This window comes from Argiope bruennichi, chromosome X2 (genome assembly GCF_947563725.1).
Source record: "Argiope bruennichi chromosome X2, qqArgBrue1.1, whole genome shotgun sequence".
Taxonomy (NCBI): Eukaryota; Metazoa; Arthropoda; class Arachnida; order Araneae; family Araneidae; genus Argiope; species Argiope bruennichi.
In genome coordinates, this window is record NC_079163.1 from 35789477 (window position 1) to 35815759 (window position 26283).

The 26283-nt window shown below is 28.3% G+C and overlaps 1 protein-coding gene and 1 long non-coding RNA gene across 2 annotated transcripts in view; one reads left to right on the top strand and one right to left on the bottom strand.

The window, feature by feature from the left end:
* Window positions 1-20357, top strand: part of LOC129960273 (microtubule-associated protein 2-like) — a 47593-nt gene extending 27236 nt beyond the window's left edge. Inside the window, exons 4-8 of the mRNA XM_056073567.1 lie at window positions 2045-2135; window positions 3826-3944; window positions 7804-7986; window positions 10127-10324; window positions 19545-20357. Coding sequence (XP_055929542.1) covers window positions 2045-2135; window positions 3826-3944; window positions 7804-7986; window positions 10127-10324; window positions 19545-19805 — 852 coding nt within the window. The 3' untranslated portion in view covers window positions 19806-20357. The remainder of the gene's footprint in view (window positions 1-2044; window positions 2136-3825; window positions 3945-7803; window positions 7987-10126; window positions 10325-19544) is intronic.
* Window positions 20358-25268: 4911 nt separating this feature from the next.
* LOC129959966 (uncharacterized) lies at window positions 25269-25624 on the bottom strand. The gene is made up of 2 exons (XR_008783493.1): window positions 25565-25624; window positions 25269-25478 (listed from the first exon to the last, which is right to left on the bottom strand). It is a non-coding gene; the product is annotated as an uncharacterized LOC129959966 (long non-coding RNA).
* Between the last annotated feature and the right edge of the window lie 659 nt (window positions 25625-26283).

Below are 26283 nucleotides of genomic sequence, written 5' to 3' on the forward strand. Positions count from 1 at the left end.
AGATGCTATTTTTAAATATTCCATAGTTTAAAAAATTGTGTAAACTTGTTTTTGGTCCATCTATAATGCTATTTAACCCTTAATATGCATTTCTATGGTTAATTTTTTGACAAAAATAGTGACTTAACAGCTGAGAAAACTCACAAATTTCATAATTCATGATTCGTCAAATTGCAATCAAACTAAAGCTGTTTATTCGCATTGTCTTACTTTACTCTTAACAGATATATCAGATGACTGAACAGAGAACTAACGCATAAAAATAAATAAAAATGACAGAAAAGGTTAAATATATAATGTAAATTTTATTACTAAAGTAACCAATGAAGATTGAATGATAAGACATAAAAGGATAATAATTAGCTAATATTGATGTTTCTATAGAAACAATAACTATTTACATTTGCATTAATATGTTACCACTGTTTTTTTACTCTACAGTATGCGAGTGCGTCTCCATTCAAATTATTAGAGTTAGTTTAATAGTAGATTTTCAGTGACTTATTTTCTCTGTTAAAAGCTGAAATATTGCCCATTGTTTCTTTCTTTCAGATATTATAAAATACGAACGAATCCAGATATTCATGAAAATCACTAAAAATAGTCATGGATAAGATTAGTTTTCTTTTATAATGATTTATACATGAGTTTTCTTCCGAAGACTTACAATGATGGAAACTAATAATGAATCTCGCCCATGTTATTCCAGTGTGATTAATGACGTTAAGTATCATGTCAAAAAACACATGCCAAATCATTCTTAATCTCAAATATAACCAAAATCTCTATCATCTTTATGAAAAGATTTTATTTAATTCTGTCTTTTTCACAATTTTTATTTCCAAACGTTACCTGTTATGGAGTGCATAATGATTATAAACGATTAATCAAAAAAAAAAAAAAAGATTAAGCTATCAAAAGTTATCAAAAATCAAACGGGTAATATATATATATATATTAATATGATATGCGAACTATGTAGCTAAATATAGAAATTACTGCTTCAAAAATAGCTAAATGATCTTTCATGCGTTTTGGATATTGTGACATTAATATGTTCTATGTTTTATGTATATGTTTCTATATATATGTTTTGGATATTATAACATTAATATGCTAAGAACATTCATATGCTCTTAAGTCTTATTCCACCGATATTAAATATTTAATATAGGGACAAAAGTCAAGATTTTTAACATATGCGATATATATATATATTATAATTCATTTTTTAACTCATTTTTTTGAAAAATCGAGGTATATTTCTGTGGTAACCAGAAAAACTGATTTCAAGAATCGAGAATCAGAAAAATTGCTACTTCCACAGAACTAATTTGTCTTTCCTTTAGTTACCCTGTTGATGATTTTAATCTTACTTACTATTAAACTAGATAGCTAGATTTGTAACTATCATAGAAAGATAAGAAATGTACAAACAAATACATGAATGATCAAATATTAGTATATCGTCCATTGATGTGAAAGGCCATAGCACGTTTTTCTTTCTTCCATTGGAATCGATGTATTTTGTAAAAAAAAAAATAATAATTTTCTAATATTTAGATAATACCTAATTTTTTGCATTCGCTACGTATGCTCAGCAACATATCTGGATTTCACTACTCTCGAAAAAATTATCTATCTATACTTTAAATAATATGTGAATATTTTCAATTCCTTGTATAATTGTAATAGTTCGATTTGGTATTAATAACGAAAAGTACGAATATTTAAAGCCACGAACTATTAATGGGGACCACCTATATTATCTTCCAATGATATTAAAAAAAGAAAAGGAAGATTTTTATTTCCTTTTCGTTGGAATCCCATCTTAAAAGGACTTTTGGATATTAGTAAGTAAATAAGTAATCCTCTAGTAAAACTGTTGAGACTTTATAGAAGAATTATGAATAAAAAATTGATTTTTAGTTCTTATCTTAATGATGAATTTTACATGAATTTCAAAATTAAGATGAATTTCAAAATCTGATTTGTTTCACTCATTTGATAGTTTGTTGAAATTAATAGTGATGTTTTCTCCTAGGATTCTAAGCCCAGTTCACTGAAAACCGAGAAAGCTCCATCTCGATCCACCTCTTCAACCGCTTCTCGAAATGTTTCAGCTGCTGAAAAAAGTTAGTCATGATTTTTATTGTCTGACACATGAGTAAACTCTTTTTGCATTTTTGCATACAATATCATTAAAACAGAAATATATATATATATATATATATATACATTTTTTACATTTTTTAACTTTATATCATTCAGTAACTAATCACGATTTCTCTTGAAAATTATTGGAAGTCCGATTTGAACTTCTGCCTAGATGCACCAACGTCGGTTAGATGAACAGAAATTTCCACACTTTCTCTGTAACTTCAATCTTGACTCATGGATATGCTACATCATGTACTAGACCAAATAGGGTTAAGACCACTATGATAGTTGGTTTTTTGGTTTAAAAAAAACACTGCAAAGCATTTTTATTTCTGTGCTAGTGTTTAAAATGCGCTGTCTTTTTATAGTCTAACTCATGAATAAACTCTTTTTGCATTTTTACATACAATATCCATAAAACAATATATATATATATATATATATATATATATATATATATATATATATATATATATATATATATATATATATATATATATATATATATATATATATATATATATATATATATATATATATATATATATATATATATTATAACACTCAGTATATAATCACAATTTCGCCGGAACTGGAAAGTCCGATAGGTATTTCAGATACTACTTACATGCATCAATATCGCTTAGTTTAATAGTAATTTCCATTCTTCTCATTGACCTCAATCTTTGACTCATGAATGTGCTAGAATAAATAGAGCTAAGACCACTATGAAAGTTGATTTTTTTTGGAGAAAAAAACACACTGGAAAACATTTTTTTTCTAAGCTGGTGTTTAAAATACGTCGTCTCTTTCTTCATCTTTCTACTTATCTTTCGAATGAGATGTCTGAAAGAGATTAATTCTATTGAATTATCAAAGAGATCGCTGCTGCTTTTATTACTATTAACAAAAGAACAACGACGAAAAAATGAAAATTTTGTTTAGAAATCCATTAATAACTGCAATTCTTGTTTGAATTTATTTCAATTTTTATATGCAATAAATTATTTGAAGATGCGGAGAGTGTAAGATACAAATAATAAAATTATGTCAATAAAATTTCTCTTTTAATGCATCACTATGAAACTTGTAGAGGTGAAATATCAAGGGAATTTTGGAGTGTTATATTCATTATTTATTCCTAAGTGGATTTAATTTTTTTGTAACAGTTTCAAGAATATTTATTAATATACATAACGTAATTGTTCTATAAAAATACGATTTAACTTATACAATTAAAATTTGTATAATAAATTACTAATAATAAATTTTCTTCAACATAAATATGATATCCAGTGTAAGATTATATTACTTGTTATATTTAACTTAAGAAATATCCCTATAAAATAACGGAATATGTAAATTATTCTTTGGTACATAAGTTGTTTTAATAAAATTTATAAAATCGTGTGAATATCCTGATATGCAACAATACTACTTATTTATGAATATGATTCAATAAAAAACACAGATATTTCTATTGTAATTAAAAGACGATGGATTTTGCACCTAACAAAAACGAATTCTTGAATAAAAATGAATGCACATTAATGCTATAGTTTGTGAAAACATGCTAATTGTTCTTAGAATTAAAGTTTTTATTAAAATAATATAAATAATGATTATGCGTATTTTGATTTTTCTAACAAAGCATTTTTTTTTCAGAAATACCCCCGATTAAAGCTCCTGTGGGAAATGCACCGCCACCGAACGTTAAAAACGTAAAATCTAAAATAGGATCGTTGGATAATGTTACTCATAGGCCAAAAGGAGGTGACAAAAAGGTATTCGTCAAATATTTGAAAATCTATGATTATTGTAAACTGTGATGATTAAGCAATGTGTATTGAAGCCTCATCTGATCAAAATGTAATTATTATACAATCTAGCTATTGTAAATGATGTTAAATGTTTCAAAAATTTATGCTGTAAAATTATGATTATAATGTAATGTATAGTGAAAGCGCATATGATCAAAATGTGATTATTATATAATGAATTAACCGCTATATTGAAGTGTATTGAAGCCTCATATGATCAAAATGTAATTATTATATAATCTAGCTATTGTAAATGATGTTAAATGTTTCAAAAATCTATGTTATAAAATTATGATTATAATGTAATGTATAGTGAAGGAGCATATGATCAAAATGTGATTATTATATAATGAATTCGTCGCTATATTTCAGAAGTCGCTATATTCGCGACTTCTTAATTTATTTGTTCTATATGTATGTAAGAAACACAAAACACATATACATGCAAGTCATACGGTTTATATTAGTACAAAAAAATGGAATTGATAAAAATCATGTTAAAATTAATTTTGAAAAATTAATTAAAAACAGATAAAAGTCATACGTTAATTAAATTGATATCACTATAAAGCTAATTGTGTGAATTTTAAGTTGGTGTAAGAGTGATTTTTTTAAGGTGATTTATTCGGAAACTATGGTGGGAAAACCTAAAATATTTTAACTACAATTTCCTCCTCCTCCTTTCTTTTTTTTGGAGGGGGGGAGTTAAAAACAACTCAGTTAATACTTCTCGGTACTTAGGAACATACATGTCTGCTCAATTTCGTTTGAATATGTGTGTGTGTGTGTAATGATATTTTAAAATCTAATTTAAACTTAATTAATTTCTTAATTCTTAGCTCAATTCAGCACATATCAACTTCATTCTAAAATATTCTCTTATTTCCTGCTTCCTTTCCACTTTTTCTATTTAATTAATTCAACACGAAATCTAAAATTGCTGAATCGGCTAAAAGCTCCGAATGAAGGGATAAAAAAAGTGTAGAACTAAGACATTCTTTTAAAAGATCCCTGTGTTTCCCTTGTCTAAAGCGGCGCGTTTAGAGAAATACCTATCAAAATTTCATTGTATATAAGAACTGTGAAAATTATTTTCCCTCTCTATTACCTTCTTCTGCTTTTGTGCCGTGCTGTGAACGAACGTGCCTTGACCGTGCTGCTGTGGCTCCCGGGATGAAAATAAAACGAAGTTAAAAATTCAAAGTGTCTTATTTGATCAGATAGGTTATGGTTGGTTATCTAATATTAAAACATATATAATTATGTTTATTTTCTTGGATTTTCTGCTCAATTAGCAATAATGAAACTATTTTAGTGAGTAATTGCTTAATCTTGCAGTTATACACACTTTTATTACTTGATTTGTACTATAGAAAGTGATTAAAAAGTCCTAAGAAATAATTAAAGTGCTGGTCAGGCATTCCAAACTGAGTGAATTTTACAATGAAGCATGAAACCATAAACGCCAAGGGAATCGATACGGTAATACGGGTAATAAATTAGGAAAGAAGGTATTATAAATCAGTTAAAAGGTGCGGCACAAGTTTCATGGATGCAAATTTAACAGCAGCACAACAACATGGCTGCAGGAATAAGAACATGCACTTCGGATGCTCCTTTAAGCTCTTACTATAAGGCGTTATAAGCGTTTACTATAAAGTAAGCAATAAAAGCTTTTACAGTGCTTATGTACTGCAAAACCTTTTGAAGTACATAAGTACTGCAAAAGCTCTTATCCTATTCTTGGAGAATTCAATTGTCGTATCAGTCTTGTTGTTGTTTAAGATTGTATAAGGTTTATTATGAAATGTTGGCACATAATTAATATTAGTACAGATTCAAAGTCACAAACTTAACAACAGTACAAGACATTAAACACATTTGAATCAATCCTGTTTGTGTTTTTAGTCTATATCTTATTTTATTTTTCTTCCATGTAAGAGTAAGAATTCAGAACGTTTGTGAAAATTAAGCAATATATTTTGACAGCTGTTTATATTTACAAATCTAATAAAGCTCTAAAAGACCAAATATATTTTCTCAAAAATCTATTTTTTTTAAGTCCCTTATAATAAACCTGTTTAGATTTCTTCGAACAAACCTAATAAAACTCCTATTAAGAAAAAAAAATTTAATGCATTTTTCTTATTCTTGTAAAGAAAATTAGTAGGAGAACAAGCTCTTGAAACACATTTTATCGATTGAAACTATAAGTACAATATATATCTTTCTTTTTGAAGCACGTGCTTTCCTTTATGGTTTACATGATACATATAAATGTGGTATATTGTATTATGCAAATCATATGAGATAGAAATTTAAAATTGGTCTGTTTTGTTTGAAAATGTTTAGGAAAACTTCATCTTGCCTTCCTTGAGATTACAGCAATAGTAAGAGAAAACCTAAAATGATAGTATGAGGAAATGTTATGGCGCCTTAATAAGTTTAAATAAAATTTCAATCATCTGAAAGTTAATTTAATTCTCAATATCAATATTAAATGCGCCGTGTAATGAATTTTTGTATTTAAAAAAATTTTTATAGAGCTCTGTCTTTGACTCCAAGAAGCGTAGAAATACGTGAAAAAATTCGTCTGGTGAAAAAAGTATCTGCACTTTTCTTAAGGAAAAGGCTAAAGACAATTGTCATTTGAATTTCTCACATTATTTTCTTCTTGCAAGTATTAGTATGATTTAGATCTTGTAAAATTCTTACAGTTGACAATTATTTACAAATGAATTAATATTGATTTTCAATCACTATATAATGATTCAAAAATGAAATAATATGATTTTAAAAAATGTATAATTTCTCTAGAAGTTGGTACTTTGACATACTTTGTAGAATTAAATTATATTTAAGTAATAAGTTAGATATAAGAATTGCTTTTAATTCATTTGAAAAAAAAATTTTTGAATGCTATATTCTTAGACTAGAATAATCATAAATATTACATTTTTTTTTTATCAAAATTGAAATGCTTATTAAATCTCAACACACTCTAACCCAATGTCTTATGGTCTTTTTTTAAATCCAGGTTCTAATGTTTAATGTTTTTAAATAAGTAAAGAATTTCCTTATATAAGTTGAAAGACAAATCAGTCAATTTTTATGAATTTTTCTCAGAAACAAAGGAATAAATGAATAAAAGTACTCTAGTCTACTATGTATCAAATTTTTCTCGGTAATATTAAGTTCTCAGTATTATCTTGGTTTTTTATGAATGGCTATCCCAGCTTTGCAGGTCTGTTAAAATAAAATAAAACAAAGTATAGCATTGTTGTTCAAAATAACTGTTGAAAGTTTAAATTCAATGCAGTTTTATTTATTGTGAGTCCCTCAAAAAATGCAAAGGATATCGAAACCGTACGATAACTCATCTCACAAACGTTTCTATATGCCTGGTGTGAAGTTTAGAAAGAATACAGATATGCGCGTATGGAAGTATTTGATTTCGCAAACAGCAGGTGTCCGTTCCCTCGCTACCAGCAGATGTTGACCAACTTAAAACATACATACCTGCAGGCTTTCAATGCGTCACATCAGACATGCTGAAAAAGTATGGGTTGAGTTATGGTATCATATTGATATTATTTGTATTTTTGAAGGGATTTTCAATGAATACTTGTAACTGTGTTGAATTTAAGCTTCCAACTGTTATTTGTAATCTCCAATGAACAATAAGGTTGTACTTTGTTTTGTTTTCTTTTAATAGCCCTGCAAAGTTGACATAATCATTTATAAACATCCCATATTTAAATTAATGAACATGTTAATCGTGCCTGTTATCGAAATGTTTTTTCTTGTCCTATTTTTATTTTAGGTGGAATCTGTAAAACTAGAATGGAATGCGAAACCTAAAGTTGGTTCCCTAGATTATGCTACACATAAACCAGGTGGAGGAGATAAGAAGATAATAACCCAAAAGGTTGATTTTAAAAATGTCAGTTCCAAAGTTGGCTCTAAAGACAACTTGAAACATAAACCAGGTGGCGGAACTGTAAAGGTAGTTGATAATATCAAAATATAAAAGTGTTAATTCATTTTTGTGCATTTTATTGATTATTTTTCAGGCCATGTGAATTTTTTGTTGTCCTGAAACTTGAAGAATTAAAGAATCTGTCTGCCATTTAATAAATAGAATATTTTTATATCCTATTTATATTTAATAACAAATGAATCTGATAAAATTTTCAAGGCTAAAAATCTTTGTTTATTTCTGTTAAAATACTATACAGAATTTCTTAAATACTAATTCAATATCAAATTGCATAATATACATTTGGAAAGCAGTTCTAAATAGCTCCATGCTTGCAAGAGAAATGCATATTTGATAATTGTTTCCCTCTTTTATATATATTTGTATTTTAACGCACCAAGTAAAAACAAAAAAGAAATTTGGTCTATCTTTTATACACAGTTCTTTATAACACTCAGTCATTTTTTTTTTTTTGTCTAACTTCATGCAAACAATTATGAGTTTGTTTTCATACAAAATGATGCTAGAGAGAAGAATGTAACGGCTTATAAAAAAATCAGCTGCTTCCACTCGTGAGTCATAAAAATAATAAAAATCGTTTATCACGTATCGATAGAATCATGATGATTTTAAAGCAGTTTGGTTGCAAATTTTTTCTCAAAGAAAACCACAAGATCTATTACATTTTTTATATTCTTACATCTATATCTATTATGTTTTCAAATTCTGTCAAATGACAGTAAAGCTTAAATTATTATAATTGTTGCACTGAAACAATTGCTACTATTTCACCCATTACATCACTTTTTTTGTATTGACTAAAAAAATCATTCGTTTTTTAGCAGCTTTAAAATTAAATAATCATTACATTGTCACTGGTATTTTTTATTGTTTCATCATAGTATTATTTATTTAAATATTTTGTTTCCCAAATTTAAAATAAATAAATTTACACCTTTTCACTGTTCTGTTTACAAAATGCAATCCTTCCATTCTTAACTGTTTATTACTTTAGTATATTATTTAACATTTAAAACATAATAAGCAAATAAAACACAAATCAGAATTAATTCGACAGAATATGTATGTGAATCTTTCTCGTTATCATTAAAAATTCTAAGTATTTCTTTGCGTCCTTGTACAAAAGACACCGAATTCAAATTTATAATGTATTGCGTGAGTCAAAAACATTAAAAAGAGCAAAATAATCTATATAATCCGTGAACAAAATGATTAAGTAACTGCAAATCTATATTATTCTATGATATTTGAAGCATGGAGCATTAAATGTGTTGCAATAAATTATGTCCCAAATTTTTAGAATTGTACAGTACGGAATAAACAATGTATGAAAACTATGCATGGATTGTTTGCAAACAGTGGTGGTTTTTCGCATAGGCGCCAAAGATGCTCTCCTTTTGCTATAAGACCTTGAGGAGACCTCTAAATCCTTTCGATGTACATCAATGCACTAAGAGGGTGGTAAATTTACGACATCAAGCTAGCAAAGGAACCTCAAAGTAATTTTTGCCTGTGGCCTCAAACTTTAAAACTCTACTACTGTGTGCGAATTTTTCGTAATTAAAAATGGCATCCTAAAAAACATTAACCAATTATCATAATTCTTCAAGAGTTACTGTAGTTGTATACTTTGATTCTTTTTTTAAATCGTACAGAAAAATTACTTGTATTGAAGATTAGAGTTAAAATAATTTGATATTTCTTAAAAATTTCTAAACCCATACGGCAAGACTTCTATATTTATTTATTTGAAAACCATATGTATTTTTAATGCATGAAAATTACATGGGAGCGTTTATTAACTAATAAGTCAAGTTAATGTTTTGAAAATAAGGAATTGAAGTATGTCCTAAAGTTTCAAAGGTTTCAGCGTAGAAAACCTTGTAAAAAAACGATTATTTAGCCATAAATTATGAGTTTCTAGATGTTATTTATCTTTAAACAGAGTTAGCTTTTCAAAAACTTCTAAAAATACCGAAAACTAATGCTAACTGTTAAATAAAATATAATTTCGCCTAAATAATGTTCATTAGTAGCAATTTCAAATCTGAATATTTTACATGCCTACATATTGTTATTTTATTTTCCTTTTCTTAGGTATATTAATGTAAAATCAACAATTATTTTGTTTATATATTTCTTGTAGGTTACTACTGAAAAATTGGATTTTAAGGCAAAAGCTGCTCCAAAGATAGGATCTTTGGATAATACGAAGCACAAACCGGGAGGCGGCAATGTAGTAATTAAAAACGAAAAACTTCATTTCAAAGAAAAAGCAGCTCCTAAGATTATATCGAGATCAGGTTCAGAAAGGGGAAGCAGTCATGGAGGATCAGAGATTGGAGTAAGTAATTATTACAGATTGTTAACTTTAAATACATTAGCGTGGCACATAAAAGTGCACTACAAGTCATCTAACTTCCAACCTAGAAGTGCTTCAAAAACATTTTCTCAAACGAATGACGATGGAATACAAATTTTAAAAAAATTACCTTCTAAGTGGTCCACAATTTTTAATTGCGATTTTTTTCAATGAGCGACTTTTAACAAATAAAAACTCATATGTTTTAAAACCATATGTGTTTCTAATGGAGAAATATGTTAATAGATATTGTTACGGATATACTTCCGTCGGGGTTCTTTTGACGATTTGCTGGTTGATGAAAATAAACAGTCCTTTAGTAGGAAACACACAACGACGTCTACTAAACACAAAGACGACAAATTTATATAGCCGAGACGAACACAGGCAACACACTACAACAAACAGTAGCCCACAAGTAATTATCGGTAGTAATAACAACCAAAACACATAAAGCGGCCAGACAGAATTCAGCAAAAGGTGGGAATTCACGTAGCTTCACTCTACGGCCTCTCCAAACGTCTGCAATTCTCCACTGTCTCCTTTGCTTTAGATGCATCGATTAGACACACTACTACACCACTGGCTACTCCTCTTTAAAACCAGGACTCGGCAGACAGCACAGTTCAGCAATCGTTTGAGCTCCACACAAAACTTGTTCTTCGCATGACTATACTGCAGTTGTTTCGTTATCCTCTCGACGACTCGATAATTGACTACGACTGACTGCAGCTTGAGACTGTTGGCCTTTTATAGTTCCCGGAAGCGAGTCGAGAAAATTCTGGACCAATCAGGCGTATCTCGGTTCCAATTGGCTGAATCGTTAAAATTCTCGAAGTTTCTTGTAATATCTATTTTGTCGCCAAACTATGAGATCACCGACGCCACTAAAAACTGCCACTTTTTGATAATAAATTTAGGGAAAATTCTTTTATTAGCACTGATCAATGAACTAATTGTTTTGAATTTTAACGTTTTTGTAATTTGTCATATTGTGAACTTCACTATTTTTTCTTTTCTTTTTTTGTTTTACTTTCTCATATACAAAGTATATAAAAAGAAAGCATTGCAAATATCAAAAACATTGAACATGAGAGTAAAACGAATCTTCACATTTCACACCTCACTGAATTCGAAAAATATATTTTTTGGAATTATCTCTGTCTCTATATATATGTTCTGTTTTTCATGAATTGAACAAAACGAAGACCATTGGATCAATTTGTAGTTTGATTATCCTTCATTCATGAAGCCAACATAGTTTCTACGTCTTGATTGGCCCTCTCAACCGAGCACTGCGACTGGCTGTGACGGGTTTCTCATGAACAATCTTCAATTCTGGCCAATACGTACATAACTGTTCTATAACGGAATTTACAAATTCTCTCCCATTATCAGATTGCAATACACAAGGAGCCCCCAATATTAAAAAGATATCAAGTACTTACAAAGCCATCTCTTCCGTTCTTTTGCTCTAAAGTGGTCGTAGTAATACAAACTTTATTAAATGTTCCTGTTATAATAGGTAAATTATTATGGTAAACCATAATAAACCTAAATTCATTATCTGCCAGAGATTGCATGTTATTCAAATCTACTTGGCAGAGACTATTCATGTCTGAGTGAATAATAGGTTTAGAAACCAAATTTTTTTCCTTTTTAATTTTATTTTTTCTGTTGACATGTATCATGCATCGATTTAAAAAAATCTGTATCATTTTAGTAGTTCTGCTATCAAATTTTCTTGAAGTTTCAATTTTAAGTCTGTTTCTACCCCCATGACTATGACCACATTACATTTTCTGTCATATGATCACATGTGCAATTTTGAAAGCATCAAAAATTTCTTCAACTGGCTAATAATATTTTATGGGCTCATTTGAAGAAACCAATTTTTTTACTTCACTGATTTCAAGAATGTTCCACCTTTTTAATCTGCGGTACTGAACATACGTCTTTGCTAACGCCAGATTTTGCTTCTTCAACCTCAGATAAGAGAGTGTTCTATTCGTCATGTGTTATAACTTTAAAGTAATTCTGTTTTTGTCTTTTATATGCAAAAACTGTAATTGTTCAAGAAATGTATTTTTCCAATTTTTGGCACAAAAAGTATTAACATTTTTTTCACTCATCGTAAATAAATCAACAGCACAAACAAGTTCCAGCATGAATAAAATTAGACGAATGCACTTGCTTTGAAAATATCACAAATGAGAAATCTAGATTCATATGGTTTTAACTGGACAACACCGGAAATAATTGGAGAAAACGCGTTTTACCTAGTTAATTCGCGTTTTGACTGATTTCAGGTTTTCACTGTAACTTAAATATACAGGGTGTCTCAAAAACCTTGAACGCGGCTTTTATTCCTTAAATATTGATCGTAGACATATACTATAAATTACAAAGATGCAAAATGTTATAAAATCGATTAAAATTTTCAGGCGATTAAACTTTAAAAAATACAAAATTTAAATTTTTATATGGGCCCCGTACAAAAAATTCCCAGTGAGTAAAATGTGCCCCATCCTCTAATAAGGTCATGTACAAAATTTCAGAATTTTATCTTGAAAATTCTCAAAGATATGTTAAAAAAATTTGGAGAAGAATCAATCACAAATTAAAATGCAAATGTTTACAGCTTCAATGCAGATGACTCGACGCAAGAATGCATCATAAGAAAATAATATATGCTTCATATCTTTAATTTTAAATACAAATTTTAAAATATATGCTTCCTGAAAAATTCTTTAAAATTTTATATCATCAATTATAGAATATAACTTAAAAATAGCATAGTCAGTAAACTTGTAAAAAATCATATGTCATCTTTCCTTTAAGTTATTTCTACACATTTTTAATACTTTTGAACCAATAAATATTAAAATTATTATTTAATCATTAATTTCTTTGTTAATTTGTGTACGACCCCTAAAACACGAACATCCGATATGATTTTTTTTCTCTTTGCGAACTCATATCCAGGCATCGAAAAGTCAGCATTTCTGTAGTTTCATATCTTTGAGACTTTTTGAGATAAAATTCTGAAATTTCGTACATGACCTTATTAGAGGATGCGGCACATTTTACTCATTGGGAGTTTTTTTGTACGGGGTCCGTATAAAAATTTGAATTTCTTTTTTTTTATTTTAAATTTAATCTCCTGAAAATTTTAATTGATTTCATAGCAATTTGCACCTTTTTTTTTACGCAACTTTGTAATTTACAGAATATGTCTACGATCAATATTTCAGGATTAAAAGACGCGGAGACACCCTGTATATATTACTGTGAACACGGTAATTCAAAAATGCTTTCAGAAAAGCGAAAGAAAAACATGGCTTTTACATCAAATTTGCAAATTTCTATAAAATATTAAAGGAAATCCATTTGCATGTCATACATTTTCCTATCTGAGAGCATTTTAATTTTTTTCGATAAATTTTAAAAAATATTTTGAAAATAAGTTTGTTTGCATTTTTAAAGCTTCATTTCTTTCTTTTTAAAACTCCTTTCACCTAAAAAATGAAAGGGTAAGAGGATATTTGCAAAGATGTTTTATATAGTCATACACCAATGTATATCCAATTAAAATTTGATCATTCTAAGTTCTATAATTTAATTAAAAATTTTATAGAATACACCGTTTCCTTCAAAACTATCCTCTAGAACTGCATTGTGCATTAAGCTTTATTGTGCCAAAGAATTACTCGGGATTAATGACAATACATATGTGCAAACAAACTTACTTTTCAAAATATTTTATCCCCAATTATGGAAAAAAAAAGCTCTATATACACATTTGGGGACAATCTCTCAAATAAAATGCGTTCATAAGAATAATTTCATTCATTAAATATTTCATTTAACAATATGGCTTCTCTTATTACTTTCCGTAATATTTTTCAGTTTGTTGAGTTTATTCTTTATTTTAAAATATTCAGAAAATATTAATTCAAAATTACTAACAGTAAAATAATTATCGTTAGTAATATTACATTTGCGAAATATAATAATTTGATACCTAAAATTGAATTTGTTGCTTTAGATTGTGAAATACAGCAGATATCAAAGCTATTATTCTTCTCGACAATATAGGGTGTCCCACAAGTAGAGATGCATAATCCACGATTTTTTGAATAAAAAATAATATTGCTATTGTTATTTTTAAATATGCGTTCCAAATATCTGTTATTTTAATCATATTATTAATTAAAAATTATTACTTAGTATTAAATATAAAATTTATTAATTGTAATTAATACTTAATTTACTAATTTAATTAACGTGTGAATGAATTAATTTATCTGTTTCAGCTTACTTCTTAAATTTTATTTTTTTTCTCAAAACTATTTATTTAATTTATTTATTAGAGTGAACCATTTTCTGGAAAAGATGAATTAAAAATATATGTAATTTCTTTAAAATGTTTACTTTAGTCCTATATTCTACCAATAGATGGCGCCAGCAGTAAACAGAGTACATGTAATCAAAGTCAATCATGTCACGAGCAATAAAAAATTATCTGTATGGAATAGTGCATCATCAAATACGAATATCGGTGACTTCGCACTTTCCAATGAAGCCTCGCACTTTCCGGTGAAATCACCGCTCCGATAAATTTCAGTGATATGCAATTCAATGATACGATACGATAATTCCAATAACCGGCCCGTTCACTTTTCAATCCAATCACAGATTTCTTTCGAGAGCTTCCATTGGACGGATCGTATCGTCACCGCTCCGGCAAATTTCAGTGATATCGTATCGATTGTTAGTTTCTATCGTGATCCAAAACCTGTAATCGAAATATCATCAGTAAGATCGTATGAAGGATTTGAATCACACCCCTCTTTGAAAAGTATTGATCAATTGTATTTGTGACTTTTTGATATTGGTTACGTAATAACCGCTCTGAAAATATTCGTCATCCCTACCCACAAGGCATGCCGCGTCTAATATTTACAGATTCGGATAGAACACGTTAAGATGAGAATTTTGATGCATAATATGTGGGTGATTAGACTAGGTCGCTATATTTGGGGGACACCACATGTTATACATTAAAATACTCGTTTTAATATGCTCTATCTGAATCTATAAATATTAAAGGCTGCATACCTTGTGGGACGTCCTGTATGTAACCTATATATCTTGTTTAATGGTTTTTAAAGAAGATGTATACAATGTACATCTATAATACTTCATTATGAATCTCCATTATACTTACAAGTACATAAAAAATTTATAATTCCTCATTTTATTTGTAAGATGACTCTGTATGTTTATTTAAAACATTGTATTGCCTCTCTGCATTTTTAATTTTGTAAATTTCATCCTGAATAATTCAGTATTTAATTAATTGCATTTTTATTTCAAAATATTGTCGTTTTTAATGAGGAAATTTTAATTAAACATTTGCTATTTTTTAATTAATTGATTTTTTTAAAATTATGTTCTCCTATTTCTTACATCTATTTGTGGTTGAAATACAACAGTTAATTCTCATTAATCTTAACTCAACTATTTCTTAGGTAGTAGGAAGTACACAAGATTAATCAATTTTTAGATGTCCATGATTAACTGTTTCACCACCTATGATTAAAACTTCAAACGCCAGAAAACACAAAAATGTAACCATTTTGAATCCATAATGTAGTAATAATAATCACATTATTCATTATAATTGTTTTACAGTGGTAATATACCAATACTTTACGCTGAAAAGAAGGTTGACAAAAATTTTCACCAAATACTTCGAGGAAAGAAAACCTCAGATGTTTCAATTTTGTATCTGAAACCAAAACGAACTGCCTTGATTTGTTAATTAATAATTATTTAAAAAATCATTAACAAATCAAATTAAAATTTTCTAATTAGCTGGGTGAATTTCGTTTTTTAAGATAATTTCAGTACCAGAATATTTTGCTGTAGTATTATTGAAAGAAATGGCTCCTAGACTTACCCCTTTAGAAACAAGTAGTTTATTTTTTCATGAAAACGATATTAATGGTTAAATAAGTCAAACACACACAAACCCAATGTTGCCTTCTGTTGTTTTCATTAAATACTTAAAATATTTTTTTTAATAAATCACCAAAAAGACTATCATTTAAAGAAAAAAGAGCTTAAGCGTGGACTTTATTACGCACTCTTGCAAATTATTCACTTTGATTTGTGAATTTTTTTATGTATATGTAATAACATATAAATATCAAATGTCTTTAAAACTCTATAAAACGAAATATCTTATTTTATAAAAAAAAATTAAAATATATAATTTCTAAAAATTCCAAAATATTCCAGGTGACTTAATTTTTAATTTTTTTTCCCTATCATCCTATATAAATTTTTTTGGAGCAAAACTGTTTATGATTTTATAATTCCAACTCAAAACTAATTTTTTAGAAATATTTTTAAGCACCCGCACTGAATTTTCATAAGAATGTTGTGTCCTTTCAAACTGAAATTGGCTTTTAACTATATATATATATATATATATATATATATATATATTTAAAAAATGCCTCAAAACATAAAATACATATCCTGTTTTCTTTTAACTTTTAACCGAAACCTTTATAATCAATTTAATTTAATTTCCTAAAAAATTAAGACGCATCGAATATTCTATTCTAATTAGAATATCGTTTTGAGAAAAGTAGTTAAAATGTACCTTTCTTTTTTTTCTATGCCCTTTAATATTCATTTTATTAAACTAAACATTTCATATTAGACTTTTAGTTGAATATAAACATATGCAGCTAATCGCGTAGATTTTTATCCAATGGACACTTCTTAGTTGCCTTTTGCTCATTTACTTTTGCAATTCGACATCCCCCACACACAACATGGATAAAAATAACATAACATTTAGGATAGCACATAGAATCTCACAGTGAATATTACCGCTAACAACAAGCGAGCTGTGTCTAGTTGCACCAGTTTATTCCAAAACAGACACAGAAGTGAGAAAACACGTACTCGTCACTCACTCTCAAACTAAACAGGTTAGAGTACATGTAGCGGCAATCTTAAAAATATTAATTTGCCAATTTAGCATATGAATGATTACACAAAAAATAATAGTTACAAATAACAAAATTACATGAACAACATATATTTTGGTGATGAAATAATAAAACGAAATTTTTATATTTTGGTCCATATATGCTTATTTCAAAATCCACCGCTCATTACTTGCTCATTTACTTTTGCAATTCGACATCCCCCACACACAACATGGATAAAAATAACATAACATTTAGGATAGCACATAGAATCTCACAGTTAATATTACCGCTAACAACAAGCGATCTGTGTCTAGTTGCACCAGTTTATTCCAAAACAGACACAGAAGTGAGAAAACACGTACTCGCCACTCACTCTCAAACTAAACAGGTTAGAGTACATGTAGCGGCAATCTTAACAATATTTATTTGCCAATTTAGCATATGAATGATTACACAAAAAATAATAGTTACAAATAACAAAATTACATGAACAACATATATTTTGGAGATGAAATAATAAAACGAAATTTTTATATTTTGGTCCATATATGCTTATTTCAAAATCCACCGCTCATTACTTGCTCATTTACTTTTGCAATTCGACATCCCCCACACACAACATGGATAAAAATAACATAACATTTAGGATAGCACATAGAATCTCACAGTGAATATTACCGCTAACAACAAGCGAGCTGTGTCTAGTTGCACCAGTTTATTCCAAAACAGACACAGAAGTGAGAAAACACGTACTCGTCACTCACTCTCAAACTAAACAGGTTAGAGTACATGTAGCGGCAATCTTAAAAATATTAATTTGCCAATTTAGCATATGAATGATTACACAAAAAATAATAGTTACAAATAACAAAATTACATGAACAACATATATTTTGGTGATGAAATAATAAAACGAAATTTTTATATTTTGGTCCATATATGCTTATTTCAAAATCCACCGCTCATTACTTGCTCATTTACTTTTGCAATTCGACATCCCCCACACACAACATGGATAAAAATAACATAACATTTAGGATAGCACATAGAATCTCACAGTGAATATTACCGCTAACAACAAGCGAGCTGTGTCTAGTTGCACCAGTTTATTCCAAAACAGACACAGAAGTGAGAAAACACGTACTCGTCACTCACTCTCAAACTAAACAGGTTAGAGTACATGTAGCGGCAATCTTAAAAATATTAATTTGCCAATTTAGCATATGAATGATTACACAAAAAATAATAGTTACAAATAACAAAATTACATGAACAACATATATTTTGGTGATGAAATAATAAAACGAAATTTTTATATTTTGGTCCATATATGCTTATTTCAAAATCCACCGCTCATTACTTGCTCATTTACTTTTGCAATTCGACATCCCCCACACACAACATGGATAAAAATAACATAACATTTAGGATAGCACATAGAATCTCACAGTTAATATTACCGCTAACAACAAGCGATCTGTGTCTAGTTGCACCAGTTTATTCCAAAACAGACACAGAAGTGAGAAAACACGTACTCGCCACTCACTCTCAAACTAAACAGGTTAGAGTACATGTAGAGGCAATCTTAACAATATTTATTTGCCAATTTAGCATATGAATGATTACACAAAAAATAATAGTTACAAATAACAAAATTACATGAACAACATATATTTTGGAGATGAAATAATAAAACGAAATTTTTATATTTTGGTCCATATATGCTTATTTCAAAATCCACCGCTCATTACTTGCTCATTTACTTTTGTAATTCGACATCCCCCACACACAACATGGATAAAAATAACATAACATTTAGGATAGCACATAGAATCTCACAGTTAATATTACCGCTAACAACAAGCGATCTGTGTCTAGTTGCACCAGTTTATTCCAAAACAGACACAGAAGTGAGACAACACGTACTCGCCACTCACTCTCAAACTAAACAGGTTAGAGTACATGTAGCGGAAATCTTAACAATATTTATTTGCCAATTTAGCATATGAATGATTACACAAAAAATAATAGTTACAAATAACAAAATTACATGAACAACATATATTTTGGTGATGAAATAATAAAACGAAATTTTTATATTTTGGTCCATATATGCTTATTTCAAAATCCACCGTGCCCTTAATAAATCTGCCATGAAAGCTCTTAATTAGGGTTTCTGTTTGTCTTAGAGTCCTATTCCACCTTCTTCCCCTGCACCACCTGAAAACATGCCTCCTTTGAATGAAGATGAAAACTCTTCTGTTCAAGAGGATGAGAAGCCGCCAACAGCGACAAGCCCCTGCAACGGTGAGGCTTCCAGCCCTGACAAGTCGCAGCCACAAGACGCCTCCCCGGCTATTTCGCCACAAGAAGACAAGGGGTCAGAGCAGGACATTTCTCCAGCACAGGAAAAACCAACCACCAATGGAGATAACGAAGAACATTGTTGATGTCATAGAGACTTCGTACCCTGCATTAACTAACTGCTAAAATTGTTTTTTTTGTTACTTTTGTGTTCAATTTCTCTGTAATTTTTCTGTATGAAGCTTAACTACATTTGCTAACATGTATTCATTTCATGTATTGAGACCATACCTCGATTCTTAAGCTGCATATCTCATCGTGTATGCCGTACAAGCCACTTTCAGATAAACGAAAAATATAAAACTTTACTTTCCACTTCAGCATTTATCAAAAATGCTTTTTCAAATATTTGTTGTAATTTTGAACAAGTGATACACCAGCTTTTAAATGTAGCTAGAAGTAATCGGAATATATAATATCTTTATGTAGCAAAAAAGAATCATTTGTTGTTCAATGAAATTTCTACTTTGAATCCACGTAACAACAAACGCTTGCTCCTGCGAGTCATTTTTTTCCATAACTTACAACCAGAAGTCAAGGTCAGAGAGCATCACCTGAGAATCTATAAACAGTTGTACTCATTATTTAAAACAGTTGTGTCTTTTTCATTTCATAAATAAAAAAAAAATTGTGTTTCATTGTTTTCTATATATATTTTTAACACCAAAGTGTGACACCATTGTTTGAGTGATTTTCTATTTGTACACTAGTTATATCTATTAAAATTAATAAAAAGAAAAAGAGAAAGTATTTATGATTCTGGAGCAATTAAATCTCATTCTAAGATTGAGCCTTAGATTGCCCAGTCCTTATAATGATTATCACGTATGAAACGATATACTCTCAAAAGTGATTCTGTTTTTGAAATAGCTAATTTACAATTTTGTCATATAACTTGCCTAATGCTTAAACAGTGTACACCTTAAACCTCGTTGATAAACATAATGCAATTCCTTGTTTACTTATATCCCTAGTAGCATAATATATTGCATAATATTGTAAAATTTGAAAAATATCATTTTACAATATTAAAAGTGTAAATGCAAGACTTTTGTAATATACAATAGTTTTCCTATATTGTGCAATACAGTTTTTTCATATTATGCAACATAGTTCCCAGATATTGTTCAATGTAGCTGGCGTACAATGTATATTGCCTTCTATATCTATAATTTAAATTCTTTTTCTACCCTTATTCAAAAAAAGGTGATATTTTACATTCTTTAAGGGGGAAAAAATAATTCAAGTAATATTTCCTAGACTTCCTTAATTTTTCATTTAACTGTAATTTCAGGAACTTCCCAAAAATAAGCAGGATATATATATATATATTGAAATTAAGGATAAACCTTAATTGAGGATATAATAATGTAAGTTCATTGGAAATTAAAGGTTGACTAAAATTTTTACAATATACCTGAATGTTTTGAGAGTCAAAGCATAATAACATATATTGAAGATTTTTTTAAGTCCTAGTTTGCCAATGTAAAATTCTATTTATATCCAGTTCAAAAGATTAAATACTTTGGAATATTAGTCAAAAATTTTTTTAAAAAAATTAGTACAGAATTAAGAAAAGAGCTCAATTGAATTAAATAATTTTCTGAAATTCCATTCTTTAAAAAATAAATATATTTGAAATATAATCAATTTTGGTTTCGAAGTTCTAAAAAATTATAATTTTTGCTAGAAAAACATGAACAAATTTCTTTAAAAAATTATTCTACATCAAACAGAGATTTGAATTCAAAAATTTTTAACTTTTCTTAAACATATATAATTTAAATGTAAAACTGGTAAAAACGCTGAAAAGAATGAGCAAGTGAGTAGAGTGCAGGCATTAACATCCTTAAAAATATATATTTATACTGATAAGAAAGAAAAAAGACCGCGAAACCATTATCTTTTAAAAAAAAGATTCAGTTTTATCTTTTGATTATTGAATAATATGAATTAGTTTATAAACTTGTAAATTTTAAGTTATGTTTTTAAAAAAATCTTAAGTACATGTGTAAACTGAATAGAGCATACATGGATACAAAATTCCTTTATTCTTTCAATGAAAACTTCTTCCAATATAAAAATTATTTTATATAATCAGGGACATTTTTTGATACTCTACAACCGTCCCAGTCACAACCTGAAGCCGTCTTCCGACGGCCTGTAGCCTTTACGGATATGGTCATAAATATGCCAATTGACCCATTTTTGGACAGCCCCCGCCTGTGGACGTTGGTCCGGAGCAACCCACAAATTGTTTTTAAAATGAACAGACATCAAAGAACCCCGGAAAACCACAAGATAGAGAAAAGAAAGCAAAATGCGTCGGTCTCAAAATGCGCACAAATCGTCGGAACGCGGCTTGATGTGAACATGTGGCCATACTTCTCGGCTTGCTCTTATTTTTGGGCATCTGTATATTTTAAGGCTTCTTCAGCTGTAACAAAAGACAAAAACATAAGCTCCAAAATACTAGAATATATTATATCAACTCTTTTTTTAATTCAAGTATATATCTGGAATTTTCATTCTCATTTCTAATGATTCTGGCAAAAGAATTATTCTATGAGTCATAGTTTGTTTTGGTTATTCAGGAGCCTATCACTAAGTCTCCTCCTTTAAATTATGAAACATGTTTTTCAATTTTTCTTCTGAACTTTATCAGATAGAAATAAGAAAGTGAGTTTTGTGCACTTTAAACCTACCCAAACTACATACATTGTTTATTTGTTTGTTTTTAATTTCTGTGTATATACTATTTAAAATAGGACTTCAATGTTTGAAACAAAAACAATTTTATCGTTTTTTTAATAATTTAGTAATAAAAAGAATAAATAAAGCATCTTCAGTCTAATAAACCATTTCTTTATTGTCATGCCTTTGATACTGGCTCCCTAAAATTTTCCCATCATAACGAAATACAAAATAGAGCTGTACTTCTCTGAAATGAAAATAATTATAACAATTTTTGGCATTTTAAAACAGTGTTTTCAATGAATGACTGTGCAACACTTATTAATAAATTATATAAAAATGTAATTACCTGTCAAATTACAAAAATAAACCAATCCTTACAAGTAAACCAATATGCAAGGAAAGTTCCTTTAACCACATATTGAAATACAAATAATACAGATGAAAACTGTTAGAAAATACCTCTTTAAATATATTACTATTCATATTATACTTAAAATTAAATTATATATGTAATGATATCTCTAAATTAATTTAAAACCCAATTAATTTCCTAAATGTTATCTTGATTTAGCCCTATTAATTACATTCTAAAATGTTACTTTATCTCCTGATCCAGTTTCCACTTTTTTTTATTTTATTTTTTATTTAATTCTACATGTGCTCCGTTAAACTGCTGAATTCAGTATGTTCTCGTACTCTGAGCAAAGAGATAAAAATCCTTAAGGCTAACAAATTCTTTTAAAGATACCTAAGATTTCCTTACATAAGTCCACACGTGGTAAGGAAATCCCTGTCAAAATCTAATAGAAAAACTACTGAAGGGAAAGATTTTCTGGCTCTTTTGCTTTTATATTTCAATACAGACTGATGCATCTTTTATCATAGTTTGTTTCTTGCTAAAAATAAACTAAAAACTTGTTAAAAATACACTGAAATAAATTCACTAATGGTCAAGTCTGAAACTGAAAGGATGGACGTTTGATCAAATGAGGTTTTTTAACTACTACATTTTAAATTAAACAAACACCAAAACATTTTATTAAAAATTGCATATGTAACTTTTTCTTACCAAAGTTGCAGTCAAATTTTTATCTTCTCTAAGATGCATATTCAATTCTATCAGCTCACTATCATTTTCAACTGGTAAAGAAATACCAGCTGGTAATGCACAGATGTTTTTTGCAGGCCCGCCTTTAACAATAATTTCTGTTATCTGACAGAGAATTTTAGCCTGTTTAGATTTTATAATTTTCATATCTTTTTGTATGTTCTCCAGACACTTGAAAACTCTGTTAACTAATTTAAACAAAAAAATATTCAACAAATATAAGAAGATATATATTGGTAAGTTGTTTCAACAATAACAGCAAATTCAAAAGTATAACATTATTATATAACAAGTGTAAAGAAGAACAAAAAAATGTCTTTTATGCAAGAGTGTAAATATGAACATTTGCATAAAACTTTAAAATTCAAAAGTCAGATCTGTAAAATTTCAAATATTCAGAATATGCCTTATTTAAATCATTCATGAAAGATAAAATCTAATACAAATAGCTCTCTGAAATTGAAGCTCTAGAAAAAACATATGTATATAGAATTTATAATTAACTAATAGAGAATAAAATACTATATAATTTTGAAACAAACAAAATGATTATTTTACGAATTTAAAAATCATAAGTTTCCAAAATTTAAAACAAAACTGATCATACACAGAGTAAACATTGCATTTCTGTCTGAAAGAGGAGTTGCTTTGTGCACAGTAGCAGAAATCAATGACTCTAAAAAAGCAATCAACTTCTTTCAAGACATTAAATGTATTTTTCTTTTCAATTTAAAATATAGTCATACAAAAAATATATAAGAATTATGGATTTGTTATTCTTATTCCATTTTAAAATATATGATAAAATTATAAATAGAGAACAAAATTCTCTTTACTTAAAGGAGGACATTTTAGTTAGTGATTTAAATATTACAGGTGCCTATATAATAATTTCTAAGGCAATGTAGCTGATAGTTTGGAAATTATTACTTCCAATATCCATACAATTTATTAAATATTTCATTTTTATTTAAGTTATTTATATTAATATATGCATATTATAAGAAATTAATGCATTTTTATCTTGTTTTAATTATTAATGTTTCATTAGATTTATAATTCAAAAAACTAAGGAATTTTTTCCCCCAGTTTAAATAAAGTTTCTAAAAGGAACATTAAACAAAGATCTAAAAAAATCATGTATCTATGTTCGAATAATGTTCTATATCCAGGAATGTTACTAGTATTCAAATTTTAATAAATACTATCATATTATGATAGATGGCAATATTTCTAATATGACTGTACAACTACAAAGGAACATCTTATCGGTAAATAAAAAGCAAAGGTTATACTTGGTAAGCTTCAATGCAGTTCTACAAATATGAATAATACTTAATTACACATACCAGATAGAGATTTCTGTCTTTCTTCTGTATACAGACAGAGATTTCTGCGGAAATAAAAGAGAACAAATTTTTTTCTGCAAAAAAAAAGTAGGTTATTTTTAATTTTTTTTGTTAATATTTGAAATTTAATAAATACTATTTATATTACAATATACAATACCTTTAATGTGACCATATAAACAATTAATAGCTTTGATCAGAAAATAACAACCAAAGTCATTTAAAGACTTTAATGCATTTTTAAAATATCAACAATACATATTAGTTGATAACTACATCTATCAGAGAGAATTTTCTGGTCTTCTGGAGCTGCTATAAGGGATGATTGTATTTGCATTAATAATAAAATCATCTTGGGGGAAAAAAAAAAACTTTTTAGTTTTGTAAATACATACCTTTTAAAAAAGAAGAAATTGGGACATGGAACATTTTCTTTTTGCTCCCACCCTTTGGCATTTCAAGTTCATCATCTGTTGATGAATAAAATCTTTGGGGTTTCACCCTCTTTCTTCTATACTTTTCAACTACTGATTGAGAAGAAACTGTCCCAATATTTGAAGTGCCATGGGCTATTGTAGCCTTATGATTTGCACAACTGAAAGTTCCTGGGAAAAAAACTTGAACTTATAACTTGATAGTATATAAATGTTTAATTTAAATTTTTTTAAAAACACACCGACTGATTACTTACTAGCAAAACCCATAACTTTAGGTGAAATGATATTCCATTGCTCTTCAGGTAATTTGTATTCCCTTCATTGAGGCATTTATAGTAGAGCTATTGGGCTATTTCATAGCTGTATTGCAACCAACCAAAACAAAGGAACAACTTCCTCTTGCGATTTGTGAGTGAAACATACTATTGCAAATTTCTTTTCCTCAAGAATCAACAATAGTTAAATGTGAAAAGAATGCAGCTAATATCTGATAGTAGTAAAATTTTCCTGTTAAAGTTTTATCATATAAATATACATAATAAAAACTAAAAGTATGTAACATAATTAATGAGGTACAATTTTAAAAACATATTAAAAAAACATTTTTGAATATTATGAAATCATTCCATACATATAAAATAATAATATTTAAAAGTCAAATTTAAAAAAATGCAAATAATAGAATGCATTGCCATATAAAAAAGTTTCATCTCTCTCATTAAGTCCTGATTTAAAGTAGATCAGACTCTCAAGGATTTATGACTTTTGACCAATTTCATACAATTATACCATATTTAATAACTTAAAATGCATGGAATATTTTATATTTAATATAACGCTGTATCCTGAAAAAAAATTCCATTTTAAAATAATTTGCACATTTACAAGAAAAAAACACATTACGATCTTTGCTACATAATTTTATTATAGTCAAGAATTATATTTTGCAAATTTAATGTAAAAAAAAATTACA